Here is a 25,403-nt window from a genome sequence, read left to right as displayed (position 1 = left end):
CCAATAATGATAGCTTTCATCCACATGACGAGTATGATCCCAAGCGTCATCATATATTTGTTCCTTTGGTACCATGTTACTATAAGAATTTATCAAATTAACAAGCTATTATTAGACTTAATTTAAAATAACAAGACTGTGATATACATAATGAATTATACTTTGCTATTATGAATATGTCAATCAACCTAATAGACATTAAATACACTAAATTGATCCAATATAGATCAACTTACGCTGAGATTATCATTAAATATACTAACCATAAATGTTAAAAACACTAATAAGTCTTTAATTGACTCTTTTTTATAAATATAAGCATGTTAAATACCCTAATAATTATTAAATATATAGAATTGACCAAATATAGGTTAAAAAAATAACATAATCATAATTAAATCCATAAATTATAATATTAAAAAAATTAATTAATCTATAGTTAACCCTATTATACCATTATAAATATGTCAAACATGATTAAATATATAAATTTGATTCAATATAAATCAAATTACAATAAAATCATTATTAAATATACTAATTATAATATTAATATAATTAATTACTTTCTAATTAGATTTATTTTGTCACTATAAATATATCAAACATCGTAATATAAATTAAATATATTGAATTGACCCAATATGAGCCAAATTTTGATCAAATTATTATTAAAATTACTGACCATAATATTAAAAAGTTTAATTAAAACCAAATTAAATATATTCTACTATTATAAATATATAAATCATAATAATATGTATTAAATACAAATATTTCACCCAATATGTGTATTAAAATCTTAATTACTACATAATTAAATCTATTTCTGACATCATAAATATATTAAATAATATATTAAATAGGCTTAATCATCTCATAAATTAAAAAAAATCTAGAAATAAAATATATATATTTCTTGATTAAAATGTTCTCTAATTTAAGTGTTAATCCTTTCAAATTTGATCAAATTCATAAATTAGTTTAAGAATATGAAAATATAAGAATGAGAAAGAGATGTGAGTAAATTGAAGAGTCAGAAGAGAGTTAAAGATAAACCATTTCTTTTGGTTTAAATGATCAAATAAACTATTTGAAATATGACAATTTCAACTCTTTAGTAGCAGTATTAGTCAAAATCCGATCATTATTGATCAGTATAGATTAAAAAAAAATTAAATTTTGATCATTCTACCCTCATATAGTTCTCGTTCCTCTATTATTAACTATTGGATATAAGATAGTTCAATATCCTATATTATTATTAGGGTCAATTACTCAGTCAAAATTTCTAATTATGTACTGTTTGTTACAGTACAACATATAACTCTTATTATGAAAAAGAGTTATTACTTTATAATGAACTTTACACAGAGGAACTCATCGTTTATGAAATAACCATAAAAATGATGAAATTCATTATTATTTTTAGTATCATTATAACTTTTTTTTTTTTATTTTCAAATAAAAAACCTTTATGGAATAAAAAATCATGGCATCATACTGTTAACTGTAGCACAACTAATCTGAAAAAAAACAAAAGTATTATATATTTTAAAATTTTAATGTGGTGAATATCTTGGGGTGCTTTTATTACTTTCTCTAATTGGCGTCCCAAATGGCTCTAGTTTGAGCAAGAGGAAACAAACAAATCACAGCATATTTTGGTGAATAACTTGAAGACTTGACTGATATTTTAGAAAGAAGGTGATTAAGTAGGGTACTGCCGAATCCAATTCAATGGTAGAGGAGAGAAAGATGGGCGATGGGAAGCTGGCCGTATGGCCCGAGAAGCCCGGCTGTGCGTGTCACACGAGCAAACACTCATGGCATCACCATCAGGAGACAACATTATCGAACACCTCCAAATGTCTTGGGTGCTCCACAGTGACTTGGCCAAGTGCCGAGTGTTGTAAGTTTTGGGACACGACGACGTGTGGTCATAAGCTGTAGGTGCCCCACGGTTGGACGTCATCTCAAACATTTGGAGAGGACGTAGCACCTAATCCTTCGATTGCGTCTTCTTCCTTTGGCGCCGACGGCGAAGTCCGGGGAGTTGAGGAGGGCGATCGTCGTGGAGGAGGCCGGCAGGGTCGCGACGTTCGAGGAGGCGGCTTTTTATCGACAATCTTCTGTCGATTTGATTGTTCGGCGGTGCTGTAGTTGATTTCTGCGATCGAAGAGAAAGAAAATAGATGGCAGAAAAAGACACCACCTTTATAAGAAAAACATCGATGTCAATCAAGACTGTCAAAAAAAAAGTTTCCACCTTTGGTTCTGTTCCCGCATGCAGTGTGTTTGCTTGCACCGAAAAGAGAGAGAGGTCGAGCGGTAGCATCTCTCGACTGGCTCAGAATGGGACGTGCAGGGCACGGAGGAAGGCCGCTGCAATACCAGCACACATTAGGTGTTTGTTGTGATCAAGAAATAAGGAAGACGGCACATCCTGTAAATAGTGTTTCTTTTTCCTGTTCCTATGTGTTCTTTCCATGTACATGGATCACCAACTTGAACAAAAACTATTAATCGAACCCACGACAACATCGTTAAAATATTATATAATGTGTTTATTTTATTCACTTCCTACACCTGTCAACTTTTAATCTTTAGGTAGAGACGACAACAAATGTTACCAAACAATCCAAGAAAAAGGAAATATGTGATGAGTGTTGTTGTTAGCCTTTTAAAATATTAGAAAGATTTCATGGGGGTTCTTTACATAGTTATCCTTGCAAAGCTTCACCCTTGACATTTTAATACATTTTTTTTTCTTTCTCCTTAACATGCGTCCAGAGAATTTATATTGATCATACTATTTATAAATATAAACACGGTTAGAGAACTGATGCAATGCAAATTAATTAGGTGAACAAACAAAGATAGATAGATAGATAAATAGATAGATAGATAGATAGATAGATAGATAGATAGATAGATAGATAGATAGATAGGGTTACCATGTCAAATTTAGAGTTCATTAATACCAATCAACGCATGCATGTTGAGGTCTTCTTCTCCAAGAAGATTGACATGAGATTCTTGTGTATTTATTATTTATTTGAATTGAATGAACTGAGAAACTTCGCTGTCGTGGAAATAATAAATAGTAACTTTGCTGTACTCGTCGCAAACGGAAACCAGCATTAAAGCTTTCCCAACTTCAAACCATCTCCTTCGACCTCCATGTGTAACTCCAACAGTACATGATATGGAGCTCTCTATGTATACCGAGGCAGCGCAGAGAGCCTCAAGGCATCAACGATGGAGTCCCGTCAAGCGGCGTTCGCTCTCCTGCTCCTGCTTCTGGTGGCCAGCGCGAGCGGCCGGAAGGTGAAGGTAACTTCGGGGGGCGTCTGCAACGTGTCGCCCGGAGGCCTGTCAGCGTGCAGGTCGGCCGTCAGCAAGTGGTTCCCGGACAAGACTCCATCGCCGGAGTGCTGCGCCGCAGTCGCCACCGCCGACTTCGACTGCTTCTGCTCCTACATCAAGTCGCCCCCCCTCTGGCTTTTTTGGGTCAACTCCGACCGGGTCAAGCAGCTCCCCGCCAAGTGCCACGTCGACCGACCTCTGCCCGACTGCGTATCCGCATAGACACTGGTACGTATAGATGTCCGGGTGAGTATAACTGTACGTGGGCAGGTACTCGTGTGTATCGATCTCGATACATGTAATGTTTTCATTAGTAATATCGATATACGGACGTTCGAATACGCGTGCAAAGATGTTGCTATTCTTGTTCGTATATGCTTCTTCCAATACACCAAATCGTAGGGAAAGGCCTGCTGCAATATTCACATTATATATATGAAATTCTGTCAAAAAGAATAAAGGCTTTCAAGAATTTTTAGGAAAGTAACCAATCAATATCTCAAATTTAACGGATTTAATAGTTACCATTTAGAAGCAAATTCAGTACATATATATATCCCTGCCTGTAAAGCTAAAGATATACAAATATGGCAGTATAATAATACCCATCAATAAACTGTTGGCATTTCTAACGTGTAATGATGCTAAAACTTCAATTAATATTAAACTCCAATATAAAACAATGCCCGCCAGTTTCAATTCTCCAACGCTCTTTGGATATTTGATGCTATATTAAAAATGTGGATTTCATTTCTAATATGTATATTTTAGATATTGAAAAAAATTATTTATGGCTATTCAAACCAATCGGTAATGGTTGTTGACTAAACTAAGCATCCTTCTACTGGAACCGAAATAATTCAACTCGGCATACAACGGAGACTACTGATTACAATATAACTTAAAGCTCGATCGATGTATTAACTTAGAATCGAGTGGTTAAGGAAGTCGATGACGACCGATGGCCTCCACGTCCGAGACGAGGCTGTGGAGAATGTTGTGCTAGAAGAAGAGCAGCAAGTAGAGAGAAGATGGTAGATAACGATTTAAGCAATAACAAACATATAAACATTAAGCTAAACAACATGCCCGTAGACAAACTGACGGAATCAAGTCAAGTTTACAGTGACATGTGATGCAGATCATACAAAACCCACCTGTCCAGAGTTGACGACTCCGGTTTTCTGTTTTTCTTGCATGCACTGATGGAAGATGGAAGAAAAAAGAAGACAAAACCAATCTATTCCAGTGATCTTATCGCCTGCTAAAAATTAGCTGCTATGTCAAGTCTCATGCTTAAATTATGCACCGTTCCCCAATTTCTCATCCTCTCTTCTCCGTAACTCGAACCGATCTTCCTCTTTTAAAGTCTCCGCCAAGCAAGTGGATTCAATAGCACTTCTATCAAGAGACCTCCCCATTTCTGAGTCGTCGTGTGAACTTTCACCATCAGAATCACTGTCGTCAGAACTGAAACAATCCTCATCTGTTACATTCACATCGTTATCAACCTTCTCAGATTTTGTGTCCGTTTGTCCTGCCATCATGGGTTGAACGGGAAGCTGCTGGATCGGCGACAGATTAGTATGTTGACCTGCTTTTACTCTCTCATTGTAGACTGCCATTTCATTTTTATACCTCTCTTTGTCCTTCAAACCTCTCTCCTGATACACCTGAGATTTTAACAAGGTCGATAATGAGTAACTTATCACATTGGACCAGCATCGAGAACCTGCTTTTAGTACTAAAAAAGGAAATCTAAGTATATGTTCTCAGGGTCTTACAGCTTTTTCAGTTTCAGTTAGCCCATTCCACCGGACACCAATGATTCTACTGATTTCTCTGTCTCTCCCAGGATGAAGTGGCTTAAGCCTGGCATGCTGCTCGGCGAAAAAGAAATTGTAGCCACTCCTATTGGGTTTTGGATGATTGGGGTCTAGCATGCTGAGCTTCTTCCGACACCTCCGCTGGCGGGGGCTCCTCAAATTACTCTCATCAGCACACACCAAAGGCCATGGAGCTTGGTCAGAAATATGATAAAGGACACCTTTAAGTTTCTCTGAGCCAACAGTAACTGTCACAAAATAGCCATGCTCGAATTTTCCATCAATTACTCCAACAACGGGAGGATATGTTGGAGAAGAACCTACAGTTGTGAAAGAATCAGATTAGTAATCTTTGCAGAAATGTAAATGTCTGCAGAAAGGTTGCCAAAAGATGGTGATTGATCAACTATTAATAAAAGATGCCTCTTGTTTTCTTTTTCATTTTTTTTCTTTTCTGCTGGATATTAGCAAAGGATGATGCAGAACTACAAAAAGGAAAACAAAAAAAAACCTATGTCAAACTATCACCTTTTTTTGTTCCTTTGATCTCAAGCTTCATGACATGTGAAAATGCTTGACAGTCATATCTCAAAAAAACAGTAACAATCATCTCAATATCTCAAACAATCATTAATGAGACATGTTACTGTTACCTGACTACTGATATTACAGATTAGTAAATGGCTTTAAACAAACTCACCACTGTTTCTTCTTCGTTTGTGAAGAGCAGCCTGAGCCTCAGGATGTGATTTCACAGGTTCGACCAACTTTTGGGATGAAACTGAAGTAGTTGAAGAAGTGTTCGAAGGAACTGTGATTTAAATGTACAGCTTGATGAAGTAAAGAGAAGAGCAGCGAAAAGTTAGAAGTAGCTGACAATTTGATGTACAAACCATTGGGAAGGTTCCATCCTTGTGAACCAAACAAATAGATCTGCTCATAATGCTGTAACAAGGACAAGTAGTACTTGCGAAGAACAAAAGATGCATTTGTTGCAGTAGAAGGAAAACTAAAAGCAGCAGTTACTTCTCTCCATCTTCTCTCTGCAATTACCTGCATTTAAGTAATGTACTTATTCCTATTAAAAAATTTCTTATGTGCATATAAAGTCTCAATTTAAATCATTATAATTATATAAAAAATTCTTGGAATAACTTATTAAGTTTAAGTTGGAGGGAAATGATGCTCATATTCAGATGTTTCCCTTCCACATGGGAAGAAAATCTTCCAACTTTTTTTTTTTTTTAATTTTGCACAATGTGAAAATTGTACTTGAAGGTCAAATCCTTTGGCTTTACATTGTAGTATCCCATAAATTTAAACTTTATAAAATAATGATATCTTGCGTTATGCAAATCTTTTTCCCCTGGACCATCAGGGAATTTTGGACCTGTTGGTAGCACAATCGTCATTAAATAAAACAATAAATAGCACTTCTAATTGTAAAGAAGATATTTCGGATGTCTCCAAAGTTAATATTTACAATTGGGTATCTTCAAGTTAGGTAGAAGGTAATCTGAAGTTCCTAAAATACTTCAGCATAATACACCAGCTCATTACAACACCAAAAGAGTCTTTAAGCCCCAACTACTTGAGATTGGCTAAATGAAACATTCACATGCATTCAGCTCAGTCAATTAAACCAACTAAAAACTAGGGATGTTTAGGCTGAACAGGGCCAGATTACAGTCAACCAAAAGTAGAGCCAGACTTGGTCCAAGTACAACCCTAGTCATGCCTTGGTCCACATACGACCCTAGTCGCAAAATTTTGCCAGGTTCTATTCGAAAATATTCTTCCAAACTAGATCGAAGGTTAAAGGTTTACCACTTTCATCAAGAGTCTCATATATTGTTTTTATGCCAATAAAAGTGGAGTTATGTTTGTGGCTAAGACACAGAAAGAGAAATATACAGCCCTATTGATTCTGCATATTGCAACTGACAGAAGAGAAATAAAGCAGAAAATGACTAATGAAAAGACTGACATCATTTAAGCCTGATCGTGAAGGCTAAAGGCTGTCTTGCAAAATCTTTACTTAGCAACTTTTGTACAATAATTTTCACTGCATAAAAATGTTTTACTAAAGGCTTTGGTAAAAGCTTGATCGATGAACTTAGATGGGACTATTGCTATTTATAGGAGTTAATTAAGTAAATTAATGTTAAAAATTCGAAGTTCCCTTTCAGCCAAGTTTTTTCTTACCCAATCTACCACCACCTGTCCGCCATTACCATAATGGGGTAAGAAAGGCAAAAACAGAGCGTATGTATTCAGGATCTCGTAAGAGAAGATTATGAGAGGACAGTCAGATAATGTCTGATGTCGTAAATGTAACAATAAGTATCTCTATTATGTTTAGTTGTTCAAAAATTTCATCCCCCACAATATTCAAATGATGCAGGAGAAGTGCTCTTGTACCAATCTAATGCAGGACGAAAGCATAAACTGGCAAAGAAAATTTTTTCTTAGGTTTTGACAGTTATGTAATAATGAAGATATAAGAGAAAACAATTAAGATATTATACTCAATCTAACTCTGTGATTAACTCCCAGGATGCATGTCTCACCTATACAGAATGGAACCATATCATCGAGAAACAAATCATTCACACATAAAAAACACTTCTTATTTTCTCAATCATTCTTTGATGTTCTTATTCACAATCCCATTCCCTCTTTCTATCAAACATGGTACAAGAAGAAAAGAAAGACTACAAAAATATAGAAAATACAATAAAATTTTTTTATCTCTTGTATCAATGCATATCAATCATTTCTTCTGTCTTTTGATAAGACATATTTTGATAATTATTGACAAATAACTTATTGCTAAGATATTTGATTGACAAGTTCTCTTAAAGTTTCCTTACGATAAAATCTTTTTCATGTGTAGAATCTTGAATAAATAATTTGAGACTCCAATCAAGCCCAAATTTATCTCCCTTTTCATTTGGAATCTTCGATAAAGCTTACAATTTTTGTCCTCCCATTTTATTCAATAAAATAGAATATCAAAATGGTACCACATCACTTGCATAATGTAGTACGTCAGTTTTGTATATTACCTTTCGAGAGTCTAGAATATGGTAAAGATCTAAAATTTTAATTCTTTGGTTATTGCAATATAAAAGAATGTTTCTTTCAGTTTTGATATATAAGTTTCCACTCTATGTAATTGGTTCATATTAGCGTTCTAGCTAATGGACATCGATTTGCCATCGATGAAAGATTCATGCATCTTTATCCATATTCTACGACTGACTATTCCCATGGATCCATTTCACATAAAGTCATCTTTCCTGATAGTATTGGCAGAATGACTACCATTTCAATGTTGCTATTGAGGGATGCCAATGCACTACAGTGTAGACTTTTGAATACATAAAATGCAACAACACATCATATTGGGCCTCCATGTAAACTAACATGTATTGGCATCAGCATGACATTGCACACTACAAAATGTTACATTCTTGAAACATTAAAAACCCCTCAAGTACGAACTTTGGTACTGTCAGCACCCTCAAATAGAATTTGTACAGAGGCTTTAAATTACCCGATCTTTCTTATTTTTCATAATTCTTTTTTTGATAGTATGTCATTCATAAATCTCTAGTTGGTAAATAATATAAAGAACTTATATTGATTATAGTACAGAGACAAATTGGGCTCACCAAACCATGGCAAACCACTAGCTGGGTTAAGTCTATAACTTAATGTAACAATCCTAAGGATTTGAGTTAGGCATGTTTAACAACACTTCCAGTTTCTATTCTCTGATTTTCAAGATAAAAGCTGAGGACATCTAGCATCGAACCCTTTCAATGATATCTTTTGTCTTATGTTCTATAAAATTGCATCTATTATTTTTAGACTAAGACCAAAATCTTGCTAAGCAGGGTTTGAGGTAATTATACAAAGTCTTGTCCTTGCACACAAGGATCACAACTTCAACCCTTCACACCAATTTTATAAAGGAGCAATCTTACTGCACAAACTTCATATGCCTAAGACCAAATTCTTACTGCATCGATAATTGCAAGAAATAGAAATAGGAAAAGACGAACCACCCCCACCAACAATTTCATAGAAATTGGAAGTGGATAGAAAAATGATCCTGGTCTAAGATGGAAAAAGCATAATCAATACAATATATGCTCCAGGCCCTGTTATCAATTTTGTTGACTTATTTAGCACTTTAAACTCTATATTATTCGGCTTGCAAATATTATCCATAAATAATAAATTAATACTCAAATACTGAAATAAAAGTCTCTTGTATTAAAATTTTTAACAGATAAAAACATTCAGAACATATCAAGACATGTTATGATCAAAATAACAAGCAACTAAACTTGTATGGAAATGCAAAAATACAAAAATACAAATAAACTAATTACTGAGCTAGATCCTCACCTTTTCAATACCACCTCGAGAAGTTACTTCAACAAAAAGTCGATGAAGATCAAGACCCTTTCCTCCTATGATTGGGACCCTTGGAAGAAAGAAACAACATCGATCATAATGTTAAAGATAGATTGGTACATCAAGAGCATTATATCACCCAACTAAAATCCTTTGGAAAATGTTAGGAGGTTAAGCTTGACATGAAAGTGTAATTAATAGAGCAGCTTATCTAAATACCATTAGACTGTAGCATCGCACCTACCAAAGATGCAAATTATGGACCTTGTTCGTTTGGATGCATGATTATAGACTCTTTAGTAAGATCAAGTATATATATATATTTTTAAACATTTTATCTAGATTTATATAGCATCACATCAATAAGTTCACGTTGAGTTCTCCAACACTATTGATTGCTAACAGAACTAAGACCAGAACACATGGCTACACAAGAGAAACATGAAAATATGCAGAATATGGAGAACGTAAAATTTTTCACTGAAGCATTCCACACATCATGAGTGCAACTAGTACCTACATCCTGAGTTGATGGGATAAAGAGTAACAAAAAATAAGCATGTTGCTGCAGCAATCCCAAATGACAAAGTTAATCAAAATCTTATCAAGTAAACCTTGTGAGTAGGGTTAAACCAGTTAGAGCACTGTGTATACCAACTCCGGCTCAACTTCAGGACAGTACAATTGTTAGACAACCTATCAAGGGCCTCAACCCCATATCTCGTGTATCCTTCTCAGATGGAATTATATGCCTAACATTCAGTTTGACTGCCATTATTAGTGTCAATGAGAATCCTTAGATATCTAGGATGACATCACAAAGAAAAATGACATGTAGGAAAAACTAAGTTGCAAGGCACAAGTTGTAATGACAAGTTGAACCATGGAGTTCTCTGAATTGGCATACCAAACTGACAGATTTAGGCTCATCCAACTACTTAAGAATATAAATTATTGTGCATGTGAATCCCTGAAAAACTAGTGCCAATGACTTTAATGACTTCTAACATGTTTTATAAAATTCTTAATTTTTTTCTTGTAAGGTACAGTGGGTTTTGGGTCAATAAACCTTCCCAACAAATTGGAAAGGGGTCATTGGATGCATGAGGGTAAAAAAGCATACAGAATGAGTTTAGCATATAGATTTAAAAACCTTACATCATTAAATAGCAACTGTTGTATCAATTGCAGAAATTGTTCAATATATATCACCAAAAATAAGTCATAAAGAGATTGTTTATTGTTTGCCCATGACTACTGACTCAGAGGAACCAAATTGCTGCAGTGAACAAGGACAGAGATGTGGATAGCTGAAACGAACAGCTTGACTTATTCAGAGAACTTTATCTAGAAAACCAAATTGACTTTACCCAGAAAACTTAACTGTCCATGTTCGTAAAATTGAGCACATATAAGAGATGTAAACATAAGCAATCAGATACTATAGTTTAAAATGTTTGGGTCCTACCACATATGGCTGACATTTGAAGTCCATTTCTAGTGGCGATATAATTTTGGTGGGAGCAGTTGAATGGAAGTTTCGGCTAGGATATTCAACTCCCAAGTCATACAAAAGGAAAAAATTAACAGCATTAAACTTGTGCTTAGTTGTACCAAACCAGCATCCAGCATAATCCTTCCAATGAAAGGTTCTGACGACACTGAATACTGATCAAGATAGTCAAGGTTGCCCACAAGTTTGATCTTCTAAAGGAATAGTTATGTCTGTTTATCATATGCGGGCATAAATTTTAAGTGACCATCACTAGGCAAAGAAGCCCCGGACTTACAGCCGACATATCTGACGAAGCTGACACACTTACAATATAGAAACGGAACCAACACGTGCAAGTGCAGAAAGAGGCCCGTATCTCTCTGTGTATACTGATCTAATGAGTCTAAACAACAGCATAGGGAGGTCCAAGAACGCAATGTTGAAGGGATCAAATGACAATAAATTTTGAGATTCATAAATAGACTATGCATTATTTTCTTAAAGAGCAGATGTGGACATCCATCAATAAGTTAACAAGACCTAGCACTTACTCTATATTCTAGGCCTCGAAATTGAAGCAGAGCAAAGTAGCATGAGAGCAAAAACAGGGTTGAGAAGCAGACAAAGCGAGACTCACATGAACTTTGTTCCCATTTCAGCATGCAGCTTCATAAGAGTATCCTTGAACAACTCCGGATCAGCGACGACATCCTCGTACTTGGCCAGAGGCTTAGGGTACGCACGGTAGTTCGCACCAGGCTCCAAACCCTCCTTGGAATCAGACCTCATCACCTCCTTCCTCTTCTCCGAATCCCTCTCGGCAACTCCATCATTCATCTCCATCGCACATCAGTATCTGCACCCAGGGAATAAATCCATTTCTGCATTCTCAGATCAAACCCTCCGAGCAAACATCAAATCGGTAAACCTAAACCGATCACAACAGAACAGAAGGAAGACGGAGTGAAGCAGATGAAGCACGATTTGCTTCATTTGGGATTATTTTTTGTTTTTCACACATCAATCTCCGCCCCCCCCCCACCCCAACAAAAAAAAGGTTTAAGCAAAGAAGAGAGGGAAAACGAACTCATTACATGGCACACAATAATAAAAGCATTAAGCACCGTTTTTATGTTATCTTCCACCCCAATCATCCTAAAAAAAACGAAAAAGAAAAGAAAAAGCGAGCATACACGAAGCAAGCAGAAAAAGGGACATATTATATTATTCTCAGATGGCGAGAGATTACCATTACCGTTACCCAAAGAAAGAGAGGATGAATAATAATATAAGGATGGAAGAAGATGAGGGCGAACGCAGCGACGGATCTTTTTATGGTGTATGAATTAGTAAATGGTTATTATTATTATCATTATTATTAGGGGAAAGAAGAGAGAGAGAGGGAGAGGCACGTGGCGGCGAAGGCACCCGAAGCTTGAGCCCGGATTCCTAAGACGCTGAGAGGGGGCGTACGTTTGGGTGCCCGTGACAGGGACGGACAAGATGGCTCGGCGAGCGGTCCGCCCGAAGCAATCCGAGAGCCCCATTAATTGTGCGATGCTGATCCATCAAATTAGGGCATCTCGGTGATTTGCCCTATAATTCAAGATCAGTATAAACATTGAGATATCTCATTTTGGCTTTTGTCAATTTCTATTCAGAAAATTCAGATTAATTACCATTATCCATATTTATGATTTACTACTAGTTTGGTTTTTCACACAAAGATATATAAATATCTTAAAATTTGTAATTATTATAAGTTATTAAAAATAGATTAATGTTACTTCAAAAAACAATTTGATCAACCCATCGAAAGAAACCATTTATTCACAAGCAAAAATCAAAACATGAGTCATACGAGGGGAAGTTAGGTTTAAAAAAGCAAAGGTGTTTGTTGACCACAACCAAAAGTCAAAGCTCCAGTCGACGGAGATAAACCACAATGGCTTATTATAGGAAAGATTAGATTTTAAAGCTCAAAGCATTCACCGATCTGACCAACGTGCTGCGTGATCACTTCTTTTCCTTGTTTTTTCTAAAGCAATAAGAAGTAGCTTTCGCTAGCTAGTTTCTCTCAAATTAATTTCCAGAGGAATAATAGATTAGGAGAACATCAAATGCATCAAAAATCTTTAAATAATCGATAGGTGACCATTCAACAGAACCATTATTAGAAATTAATTAATTAATTAGAACTAAGTTAAAACTGCATCGTAAAAGTTAATTAATTAATTAATTAATTATATAATAAATTGTAGGAATTCTGCCCATATAAATACCTTCCTAATTAATAGATTAAATTACTGGGGCAGTCCTTTTAAGTTGGGATTGTTACCCCAAGTCGATCCTAAACTTTATTGTTAGGAAACTATTATAGTTCGATTTTGGTTAAGATAAAGAATTATTTTGTCATTTATCGTCGATCTCAATAATAAAAAATAAATTATAATTACAATCAACTTTCTTGTCGTTATTGTTTTTAAAACACATATGACATTGACATGGAATAATAAATTTTGAAGATATCAACTGTATTAGTAAAAGTCTCAACTATTAAAAGTAAGCTCTTATGATTAAATCGAAATATTTGCCAACACCTTATTTTGTAGACTTTGACAAATAAATATATAAAAAATGTCATTTTTAATGAAACACATTCGACGCTGAAACTAATTAAGTAAAGCGGACGACTTGAGTACCAGAAAGCCAAAACTTCTTCTCCCAAAAGAAACAGAAAATATTCGTTACTAAAAAATTAATGGTTGGACGTGAACACAGATCACGCCGGGAGCGAAATCCTCGCGCTACACGTTGCACTCACCGCATGGCCATCACTCCGCCAACTCCGTCACACGGGCGAAAGCATATTAATATCATACTGTTCGTCCGTATTGAGAAGAAAATAGAAGAGCCCACTATCGATGGACGACCGCTTCCTCTCCCTTCTCCTCCTCCTCCTCCTCCTCCTTCCGGCCATCGCCGCCTCTACCGCGGCCGATTTGACGTCCGATGGCATTGAGGATCCGTTGATACGTCAGGTGGTGCAGGATGCGGAAGGGGAGCTGACGGCGCTGGACGCGGAGGTCCACTTCGCCAGATTCATCAAGCGGTTCAGGAAGACGTACGCCGACACTGAGGAGCGAGCCCGCCGGTTCGCCGTGTTCAAGGCCAACCTGCTCCGGGCTAGGAGGCACCAGCTCCTCGATCCCACCGCCGTCCACGGCGTCACCAAGTTTTCCGACCTTACCCCCGCCGAGTTCCGCCGCGCCTACCTCGGCCTCCGCGGCCCGACCTTCGTGTCTTCGTCCCACGACGCGCCAATCCTTCCGACCAACGACCTTCCTGAGAACTTCGACTGGAGGGATCATGGTGCCGTCACCCCGGTCAAAAATCAGGTCCTTTGTCGTCTCTGATTCCCCCGCCCCCCCTTTATTGGTTGAAATATTTAATCTGATAAATCAACTCTTCTCTGTGATGTTTTTTTCTGCTAGGGTTCTTGCGGATCATGCTGGTCCTTCAGCGCTGCCGGGGCTTTAGAAGGGGCGCACTTTCTCACGACTGGTAAGTTGGAGAGCCTCAGCGAGCAGCAGCTTGTCGATTGCGATCATGAGGTATGGATTCTGCCTCTCGATCGCCGTTCTTACTTTAGACCTAATCCTCATTTTATTTCTCATTTTATCACATGAGGTCCTAAAAACTGGTAGGGGTAATTGAAATTTTATGGACCGTTATGAACACCACCTGAAATTCTGCGGTCCATATTTTGACACAAGATATGATTTATCGGAAATTATCAAGTCTCGAATGAGGACTGCAAGTTTATTTCCTTTTATCAATATTTTGGTTTTGAATTTAAGGAAGCAGATGAGGCATACGCTCATTAATTTATTTTTTCGATTGAACATACCATGCACGCCGTTGGATATGCAATACCTGAGTTAAATGCTGAATTAACATGAGCCTGGAACTGTATACTTGGTTAGGAGCGTAGATGCCCTGCTATTGAATTTGTGGTCTTGGATGATGAGTAATATTAATTCTCCACGTTGTTTGCTTAAATGTATCTTTCATTTTCTACATTAATTAATATCTTTAAAATACCTGTATGATGCATGAGCAAACAATTGAAGATGCTTGCATATATATATATATATATATATATATATATATATATATATATATATATATATATATATATATATATATATGACTCATCTAATTGCCTTGTGAAGTGGAGGGATGGAGCAAGTAAGTTCTCTCTGTTAGATTATATGGCCTTATCTAATTCGGTAAGATATATTACAGATTTGATTGAATCCTGATGAAGGTTATCATATAATAGAAAGGAAGTTCAATTATGATAGGAGATCTTAGGAAATACCTTGGTGGGAGGGACTCTCTTATTTACTTATACTTGACCCTCTATTTTCGCCTATAAATAAAAAGGATTTTCTAAGGACACATGACATTATTAAAAGATTACATATCTTCTCTCATCTCCCTTTAGTCGCGTGAGCCAATTATTAAGAGAGTACATATCTTTTATTATCCTTAATCTATCGATCATAGTGGTCCTGTGAAATATAGGAAGAGAAGAGATGGTGGGTTTAGTTCTCCTTGCACATCGACATCACTGTGATTTTTGAATCCCAAGACGATGCCCCTATATATTAGATAAAGGTTTTTCTGAATGGTATCGAAAGTTACGCATCATAACTCTAATATATTGTTATTTGATTTTAATCCTGACATTAAAGTTTTTCACATAACAGTAGCTTATTATGGTTTTTTATGTTTACAATTGATATCAGAGTCAAGTTTTTTGAAATCAAATACCTCATATCTGTTTATGAGCATCCTTCACTTGCGAAAATATATTATTTGATTTTGATTTACTATGCTTGAATGATCCATGTATATTGTTGATCTGTCTTGCTATTTAATCCATCCTGTTACCTGCTTATGGGCGATGCGAGGTTTCTTGCATTTGATCAATTGACCACTGTCGATAACTTATTGTCGATGATAGTATTGTTGAGGGCGATAGTCTTTGATGGTTGTCTGCCCAATCGCGAGTTGCGACTACGTATGCAATTGAAGCACCATGGGATGCAACAACCCTACGACGGCTACGGTGGCTGCACAATATTGTTGTGTGCGATGGCTGCGATGATTGTAGCAATGCCGCTTTGGCGACATCTTCTGGTCGCGGTCGTTGCCATTAGACGTTGAACACCAGTGGCTGTTGTGGGCGTAAGCGTGTGCATGACCGTGCCACAGTGACGGTAGGGTCGTCGGGTGGCGTGTGTGCATAGTCGCATTGCGATGACAATGGGGGTCACCCGATGGTGCGTGCACACAGCCACACATGGGCACAGCGACACAAAACCCCACCGGCAGTAATACTACTACCACTGTAGGTGGTAGTAGGCACTACGCAATAGGCGGCGCACTAGCGACGACTGCACACCGCGGTGGCCGCATGCCTCGCATAGCGGCAACAATCGAGAATTAGGGTTTTGATTTTAAAATTATGATTTTACCCTTATAAATCTTATTAATTCTAATTTATATCTTTTTGATAGTTTTGTCCTTTAGAAACTCTATAATTCTACTATATATCCTATTAAAATTATAGTTTGACCCTTAAGAAATTAAGAATTTCTGACTTATGTCCTCAATTAAAAAATTAACCAGTATGATATATTCTTAATTAAATATTTTTATTGGATTTTGACTACTTGATTGGATTTATATTTGATCAATCAAGTTTTGATCGAATATAAGGAAAGTTAAAATTTTGATTAATTTTTAACTTTGATCAATTTTAATTTGTGACTTACTTAATTGGGCTGATATTTAGCATAATTCTAGGCTTGCCTAACTAAATAAGGTTAATTGGTCTAATTCAAGGTTTTATACGGAATTAAAAAATATATAAATTATGGTCTTCTTTTATAGTTTTCTCATGTGACATATTGATAAAATTTTGTATATGATAAATAAAAATTTAATTATTATTCTTGAATACTTATTTGGTTGTTCACATACATATGTTTAAAATTATGAAATAATATTTATTTTTCACATAAAGACATGATTTATCATGATTATAGTTATCATATGAGTTCTTTTTTATATTAATTTAAGGTTCAATAATTATTATGATTATTATTGAACTATTTTGGTATATATTAAATTAAAGGATATTTAGTGAATATTATTTGTAACTTATATCCCTAAGTTTTATTTGACTAGTAGCTATCAAAATACTCTAAGAATAATAAGTATTCTATTGGTTTCAAGCACATTGAGATAAAGCATTTGGTGGTTAGAGAAAAAGTTCAGAAACGACAAATATCAATTGAGAACCTTAGTACCACATTAATGATTGCTAATCCATTTTTTAAAGCTTTATAATCTAAAATTTTTAATTAACATATTTTTACAGTGGGGCTTGTGAGTAAGTCATAAAAGATATAGTAATGTATATTTAGGTGGATACTATTATCGATATTTTTCTTGCTTAATAAAATTTATTTATTTTTGCTATCTCGTTTATGTTTATATTTATGTATGTTATAGTTAAATGTAATCACAAAATTATCTTGAAAAAAATAAATTACAAGGATCATTATGGACTATTTTAGGAAAAGCTAACAGTATTGTAGTACATAAAAGATAGTATGACATTGATAACATATAATCATTATGACTTGCATTGGTAGTTGGACTTAATGAAGTATTATTGTGTTTATTAGACTTATTGGTTTGTTTTAAAATTCATGATCACATATAAAATAATTTTTAAAAATTTTAAAATCTAATTAGGTAAAATTATTTTTCAAATAAATTTATTTTATTTATTTTTTATTTTAAATTTTTTTTATATCTTACTAATTGATGAGCTAAGTGGGAAAATGCTTGATTATGTGGTCTTATCTAATTATGTAAGATATATTATAGATCTGATTGAATTCTAATAATGGTTATCGGTTAATATAAAGGAAATCCAATTATGGCGGGATTACTTAGGAGATGACATTCATTGGAGACATTCTCTTAATTACTTATCCTAGACCCTTTACTCTCACCTATAAATAGATAGGACCTTCTAACGACTTAACATGGAGACATAGATACGTGACATTATTAAGAGGTTACATGTCTTCTCTTATCTCCCCTTAGTTATGTGAGCTAATCATTGAAAGATTGTAGATCTTTTCTTATCTCCTCGTATCTCTAATCTATCGATCATATTGATCCTGTGAAGGATAGGAGCGAGTCTAGTTCTCCTTGTAGATCGACATCACTGTGATTTTTGGATTCGAGGGCGGTGTCTTGTAGATCGGATAAAGGTTTTTCTTGATGGCATAGAAAGATATGCATCGTAAATCTGATCTACTATTATTTGATTTTAATTCTAACATTAAAATTTTTCATATAACAGTAACATATTATGATTTTTTATGATTTCACTCTCTTCACCTTACATCTTTATCACTTGCATTCTAACTTATATTATCCAATATGCTAATGTGTTTTCACCTCTCAGTATTCATCTCTCTCTAGTTTTTGTCCTGTCTTGTATACCCTCTATGATATTTTTCTATCATACTTCTTTTTTATTTCCCATATGTAGACTATACAGGCCATTGACTTTTTCTACTCCCTTCACCCTCTTAATTTCGTGAGGTATTTTGGTGTGTTATAATAGAGCACAAGTACTTAGTGGCGATAACTATCAGTTACTAGACACGTGGTGGCTATTTTGGCCTAATCTTGACAATAACAAAACTCTTTGCTTTTTAAGTAGATAGCTTTGCTATAAGCATTATCTTCATTTGGTAAAAATAGGAAACATTTTCAACCATGGAATATAGATAAAAAATTACTTACGGCATATATTCTTGACATATTTTTACAAATTGGTTTAGCATTTATTTGCATATCATGAGAAGAAATCATAGGTATTCTTTCCCTTTCATATTTTTTCAAAGCTATCAATTATGGCTGACAACAACAAAACTCTTTGCTTTTTAAGTAGATGGCTTTGCTATAAGCATTATCTTCATATGGTAAAAATAGGAAGCATTTTCAACCATGAAATATAGATAAAAAATTACTTACGACATATATTCTTGATAGATATTTACAAATTGGTTTGACATTTATTTGCACATCATGAGAAGAAATTATAGGTATTCTTTCCCTTTCATATTTTCTCAAAGCTATTAATTATGGTTGTTCTAGAAGATCATTAGTGGCAACATCAACATTACGTGAGAGTTTATCAATATTATTTTGTTCACCCTTATTAATTCGTTCAATGATTTGAAGAAAATAATAAAGGAGTATCAATCAATATCTCTTTGTTATTAAAATTAATCGTTTAATATTTTTCACTTTCACTAATTTTGTTATTTTTTAAAATTTTACATTACTGGATTCTATCATTCTCATAATATGATTAAGGTAATAAAATATGTATCTTCTAGATTATTTTAGATAATTAATAAAATATGTAAAAATAATTCTTGGATTTAATTTCTTTTCATGTGAATTAAAGACTTTTATCTCTATACAATAATCTCAAATATGTAATAGTCTTAAATTGGGTTTTTTACCCACTCATAACTCAAATGAAGTTGATAAAATTGACTTACTAAGAATCTTATTCTAGATATACATAGTTATCCGAAAAGTTTCACCTCACATCAACTCAAGTATAAAGGAATGATTTGTCATGCTCTTAATCATGTTTATAAGAGTATGATTACATCTTACGATAATGTCATTCTGTTGTGGCACGCCTAGTAAAGTATATTAAGCATAAATACCATTTTTTTATAAATCTTACAAAAGAGTAAAGATTTTGACTTAACTTATCATATCTGTATAAAATTCATCACCCCTGTCAAATATGATAATTTTAATTTTTTTGTTTAATTGTCTCTTGATTTCATTTATATACATCTTAAGAATGTGAACAACTTGAGACTTTTCATGTGTTAAATATACAGTCATATCTTGATAGATTATCTATAAATGAAGTGATCCATAGATATCAGTATAAATAATCTTAAGTTCTTTACTTCTTGTGGTATTTTTTTTTATGTGTCTAGTTTGTTTTCTTTTGATGCAATCTCTATATAAACATAAAAACAAGTGAAGTTTAAATCTTCCAAAATATTATCTTTCACTAATCTTTTAATTCGTATTTTTGGAATATGTTTCAAACATCATTGAAACTACGTTTCAATCCAATATTTGATTGTAGGGTTACCAATGTCTTTGCAGACTTAAGATTTAAATTAATTTTATACAAATCATTACATAAAATTTTAAAATTAATTTTTATTTAATTATAACTATATTGAGTTTACTATTATTAAAAGAAAGATATTATCTTAACTTATCAATTCTAGATAGAGAAACTAAATTCTTAAAACTAGTTGGAACATATCATGTATCCGTAAGATCTATCAAATGACCTGTCTTTAGGCATAGGTGATTATTTCCCACTACTATCACTTTCATTTTGAGATAATTTCCTTTAACGATTAATCTTTTATGTTATTTTGGTTTTCGGGTTGTAAGAAATATCTACATATTATTGATACCATGAGTTGAAGCACTAGAATCAATCCACCAAATATTAGATGAAACCTTTGTAATATTTTATTCGAAATATACAAATGTCAAGTTTATACTTTTTTTTTATGAATCAAGCTTTACATTTAATGTAGTCCTTTTTTATATATCATTTCCTCCTACAAAAGCACTTTACTATGAAGGCTTTCTTTTCATTAGTTTGCTTAGTACTTTTAGACCCGATAAATTTATTTGGTGGGTGACACTTTAACCTATTTTTCTTGTTACCAGTTCTTTGAATAGTAAAAATATTCTAAGATTTTTTTTGTTATAATCTTAATTCTTCTTGAACACACATATTAGTCAGCTCATTCAAGTCTTATTTATCCGTATTTGTACTATAGTTAATCTTGAATGAGCCAAATTAAGAAGGAATATAATTAAAAATGAATTACATGAAGAAAAACTCATTTACATTTATGCTTAATGCTTTAAGTTTCGTAGCCTTATCAATTATATTAAAAATATGATTTGAATCCCTCAAGTGTCATCATACTGAGTCGTAATTAGCTCTTTTATTAATGTGCTATTTAATGACGTATTAGCAGATTTAAACCTGTCTTCGATAGCTCTTAAATATTCCTATGCACTAGTTGTATAGGGTAATGAAGTCTTGATATTATTTATAATTGTCATTTTTATAAATATTAGACTGAGCTTATTAGATCTTTCCCAAACTTTCATTTCATTAATTTGTTCTATCGTACTTTCATCAAAAGTCTGTGGGCCTTATGCTAGGTCAAAATCTAATATGCCCAATATGAATTGCATATGCTATAACTATTCTAAATAATTTAAACGTATAGACACTAGAAGCATGAGAGTGTATGGAAGAAAGTATCACCATAAAACATAAAACAACAGTAATGCTTTTAGTTTTCAAAATATAATGAACAATTGATATCATTCATATTAAACCTTTGGATGAAATATTAATATATTCAGTGTTCACTCAAAAATTATTTATAGAGAAATAATACTATATTTGTGGAATAGTATTGCTATCTTTGAGTATACAATATTAAATTGTAAAGATACGTGAAATAATATATTCTATCCCATCACATATTATTCGAAATAGATTCTCTTTTGAGATTATCTAAATCTCTTAATTATATATGCTATTATGAATATTATTTTTTAATATTATTTAGGATTATTTTTTTAATATAATTTTATAAGTTATTAGTTAAGGCCACTTTGGTGGTTACAAAACTAATACAATAATATAAAATATATTTTAAAATATTTTATAAATATCATAACATTTGTTGTAATTCATACTAGGCTAGTTTGATAGTTAGATAAGACCTAAAGATATAAGTTACATATAATATTCACTAAATTTTTTATTAAACTAATTTATATAAAAATAGTTCAATAATAATAAACATAATAATCATAATAATTATTGAACATTAATCAGTGTAAAGAGAACTCGTACGTTGACTGTAATTATAATAAAACATAAATCATACCTTTATATAGAAATAAGATATTATTTTATAAATTTTCTTTCGTGCTCATATATTCAAAGGCTACATAAATTTACTAAACAATAATTAAAATATTTAATAACATAAACAATTAATCTTAACAATAATAAATTATGTCACATGAATAGAAATAGAATATTTAGGATTTATTTTTTCATTTAATTTTGATAAAAATAGTTATCAGGTTTTATGACATAATTTTATTATTATTGAATTATGGGTATTGAGATAATATTGTCAAATCAGAAGGGCAAAATCATAAACAGAGGATATCAATAAAAAAAATCAATTTCATGAGGGTAAAACAAGAATCTTGCGACTAAGGGCATAAGTTAAAAATATTTGATTAACAAAGGGTAGAATTGAAATTAAGGACATTGATTGGAATCAATAGAATTTAGAAGGGTAAATTTGACTTTTAATGGGTGGAAGCCCTAAACCCTCCTTCCTCTCAACTCAGCTACTGTAACCTCTTTCCTATAGTGCAAATTTTCACCGATAGTATCCTCTCCGTGACCAACAACCACTTAACTACGGTGTGGTAATGATCGGTGCTCACAGTAGGTTGTCGCCCACCGGCCAAGACAACCGTCCCCGAAGGCAGTAGTGTCATAACTGCGTTAGGGCTAGCGACCATTGGAGGCCGTCGCCCACAGGCATCTATGCTGTGCCGTCTGCTGATGTTGTCGTGGCTACCTTCACTGCCTTGTCATCGCTGGTCAAGGCTAGCGCCTAAGGACCACGACCATAGATATAATAGTGACGCCCAATAGGGTTGCTGCCTACAATCGGTAGCCATAGTGGGCCATTGCCATCGCTGGGTTACTGCACTCAACAATCGTCGCTATATGCAATGCTGCCATCGGTGCAATAGATGCCCGTCGCAGGGTCAGCAACTAAAGCAAGTCGTCGCCTAATTGACACAATTCCAACGACGGCAAGCTATCAAAGGCAATCCACCATCCAAATAAGGATAGTATGCTTTCCAACGTAATTTCACCCATGTTATAGTGCTCGCAAGTAGGCGATAGGATGGACGAGATAGGAAAACATATCGATAACACCCTTTCGCAAGTGAAGGGTGCTCACAGATAGATCCAAATACAAAATAGATCTTTTATACTTTTATGATCGAACGTATTTTTAATTTCAAAATAACAGACTCTAATACCAATTGTAAATATAAAAACTTTAATCAGACTTCTATTATGCGAATAAACTTAATGCCAAGAACTGTAATCAAATAACCATATATCGAAAATTAGATGTGCACACTTTTCAATGCCATTCAGGAAATTTTTTTGGTTCGTAGAGTGTAGTCTGTAATTCGATCCATAAGCAGCAACAACACAAATTAACTTATGCCATATTGTATTATCACAAGTCTTTAGGAGGTCCTATCTATTTATAGACGAGAGAAGAGGGTATAGAATAAGCAATTAGGAATCTCTTATCTCCTAAAGAATTCTGCTATAAGTAGTTTTCTTTTTTATTTGCTGATAACTGTAATCAAAATCCAATTAGATCTATAATATATCTTAATTAAATAGGTTCATATAATCTGACAAAGGGTCCAAGATCATATCAACTGTTGGATCATTAGTTCTAAACAGTGATTGGTCTTTTGACCAAATGAAAAATGATATCTTTTTGTTGACTCAACAATAGCTGTGCTATCCTTTTCTTTTGTTACTTTTGGCTTCTTGATATCTATGATTCTGCGCTATTGGGACTCAACATCTAGCTAATATCTTAGTGAACTCCTTGTTATCTCCTATGAATGTGTCTAATATTAAAAAAAAAAAAACTGTTTGGCAGTGTGATTCTTCGGAACCAGATTCATGTGATCAAGGATGCAATGGTGGTCTGATGACAACTGCGTTTGAGTACTTGCTAAAATCTGGTGGGCTCGAGCGTGAGGAAGATTATCCTTATACTGGGTCTGACCATGGTGCCTGCAAATTTGATATATCCAAAATAGCTGCCTCAGTTGGGAATTTCAGCATTGTCTCCATTGAAGAAGATCAAATTGCTGCTAACCTGGTGAAACATGGTCCTCTTGCAGGTGGATAATGATCTGCTAATTTTCATATCATAAGTTGGACATTAGGAGACTAACTACATCATATAAATACATCAAATGCAGTGACTCGTAAACCTAAAAAGTTGGCATATAAGCCTTTTAATATGATAGTACGGAATTTTAGAACTTTAATTTGTTGATAAGTTATTGAAGTTGAATGTCATTTATCAATTGATTTGGACATTGTCGATCAAGACATCCGTTTTCTATATGTGATAAGAAACACTGTTAACTTCAGCTCATAACATGCAAACTTGCAATTAAATTTAATTATAAATATTATTTGCCCTTATTTCTTATGATAATGAAATTGGATGCTCATATATCTGTATCCTTTTGCAGTGGGTATAAATGCGGTGTTCATGCAGACATACGTCCACGGTGTTTCATGCCCTTACATTTGCGGGAAGCATTTGAATCACGGAGTCCTTCTGGTGGGCTATGGCTCTGCTGGTTATGCTCCAGCTCGATTCAAGGAAAAGTCCTACTGGATCATCAAGAACTCATGGGGTGAGAACTGGGGAGAGAATGGGTATTATAAGATCTGCAGAGGTCGGAATATATGTGGTGTAGACTCAATGGTCTCTTCAGTTACTGCCATTCGCAATTAACAATACTAGTCCGGCAATACCTGGCTGCTGGACACATAGTATGATGCATGTTTTCTTGCAAACAGCTGCTTTAAAGCATACGCTTTATGTGTTATTCTGATCGTGTACTCAATTTGGGGTCTGGGAACTGCATGACTATTGTATGCCATAAGCCATACTCAGTTGTATGCAATATATACTCAATGACAGTTGTAATCTCTCTAATGTGTCTTGTATCGGTCGCTACGTTCGATCTACTAGACGCTTGAAAGCAACTCACTTGAGACCCCTACATGTTCTGATCATAGCCATCTATTTTTTAAGTTTTATGTATACAATATGCCAATTTGATATTACAAAGTTTGCGTTCGAATATCATATAGCAGCGGTTCTTAGGTTTGTGTTTAGTTAAGCTAAAAGTAGATCTATTTGTCTACATAAAAAATGATATGCGGGTGT

General features: G+C 34.1%; 3 protein-coding genes across 6 annotated transcripts; 2 read left to right on the top strand and 1 right to left on the bottom strand.

Annotated features, from left to right (window-relative positions):
• The first annotated feature begins 3,261 nt into the window (after nt 1–3,261).
• LOC135613908 (putative lipid-transfer protein DIR1) lies at nt 3,262–3,591 on the top strand. Its single transcript, XM_065110920.1, has one exon. The coding sequence runs from the start codon at nt 3,262–3,264 to the stop codon at nt 3,589–3,591; it is 330 nt and encodes a 109-aa protein (XP_064966992.1).
• Nucleotides 3,592–4,440: 849 nt separating this feature from the next.
• On the bottom strand, nt 4,441–12,507 carry LOC135584743 (high mobility group B protein 9-like). 4 transcript variants are annotated; one of them, XM_065113332.1, is made up of 7 exons: nt 12,368–12,507; nt 11,756–11,974; nt 9,615–9,693; nt 6,089–6,248; nt 5,896–6,006; nt 5,154–5,515; nt 4,441–5,042 (listed from the first exon to the last, which is right to left on the bottom strand). In XM_065113332.1, exons 2-7 carry the CDS (start codon nt 11,959–11,961, stop codon nt 4,671–4,673), a joined length of 1,290 nt encoding a protein of 429 aa, XP_064969404.1. In that variant the 5' UTR covers nt 11,962–11,974; nt 12,368–12,507; the 3' UTR covers nt 4,441–4,670. The 4 variants fall into 4 exon arrangements, with proteins under 4 accessions (XP_064969404.1, XP_064969406.1, XP_064969405.1 ...); XM_065113334.1 differs by having other exon boundaries at nt 12,374–12,462; XM_065113333.1 differs by having other exon boundaries at nt 11,756–11,999; nt 12,368–12,433.
• Nucleotides 12,508–14,010: 1,503 nt separating this feature from the next.
• LOC103988663 (cysteine proteinase 1) lies at nt 14,011–25,162 on the top strand. The gene is made up of 4 exons (XM_009407267.3): nt 14,011–14,516; nt 14,613–14,732; nt 24,090–24,336; nt 24,697–25,162. Exons 1-4 carry the CDS (start codon nt 14,043–14,045, stop codon nt 24,963–24,965), a joined length of 1,110 nt encoding a protein of 369 aa, XP_009405542.2. The 5' UTR covers nt 14,011–14,042; the 3' UTR covers nt 24,966–25,162.
• The last annotated feature ends 241 nt before the right edge of the window (nt 25,163–25,403 follow it).

Source organism: Musa acuminata, chromosome BXJ2-6 (genome assembly GCF_036884655.1).
Source record: "Musa acuminata AAA Group cultivar baxijiao chromosome BXJ2-6, Cavendish_Baxijiao_AAA, whole genome shotgun sequence".
NCBI lineage: Eukaryota > Viridiplantae > Streptophyta > Magnoliopsida > Zingiberales > Musaceae > Musa > Musa acuminata.
This window is presented reverse-complemented; position numbering and strand designations above follow the sequence as displayed.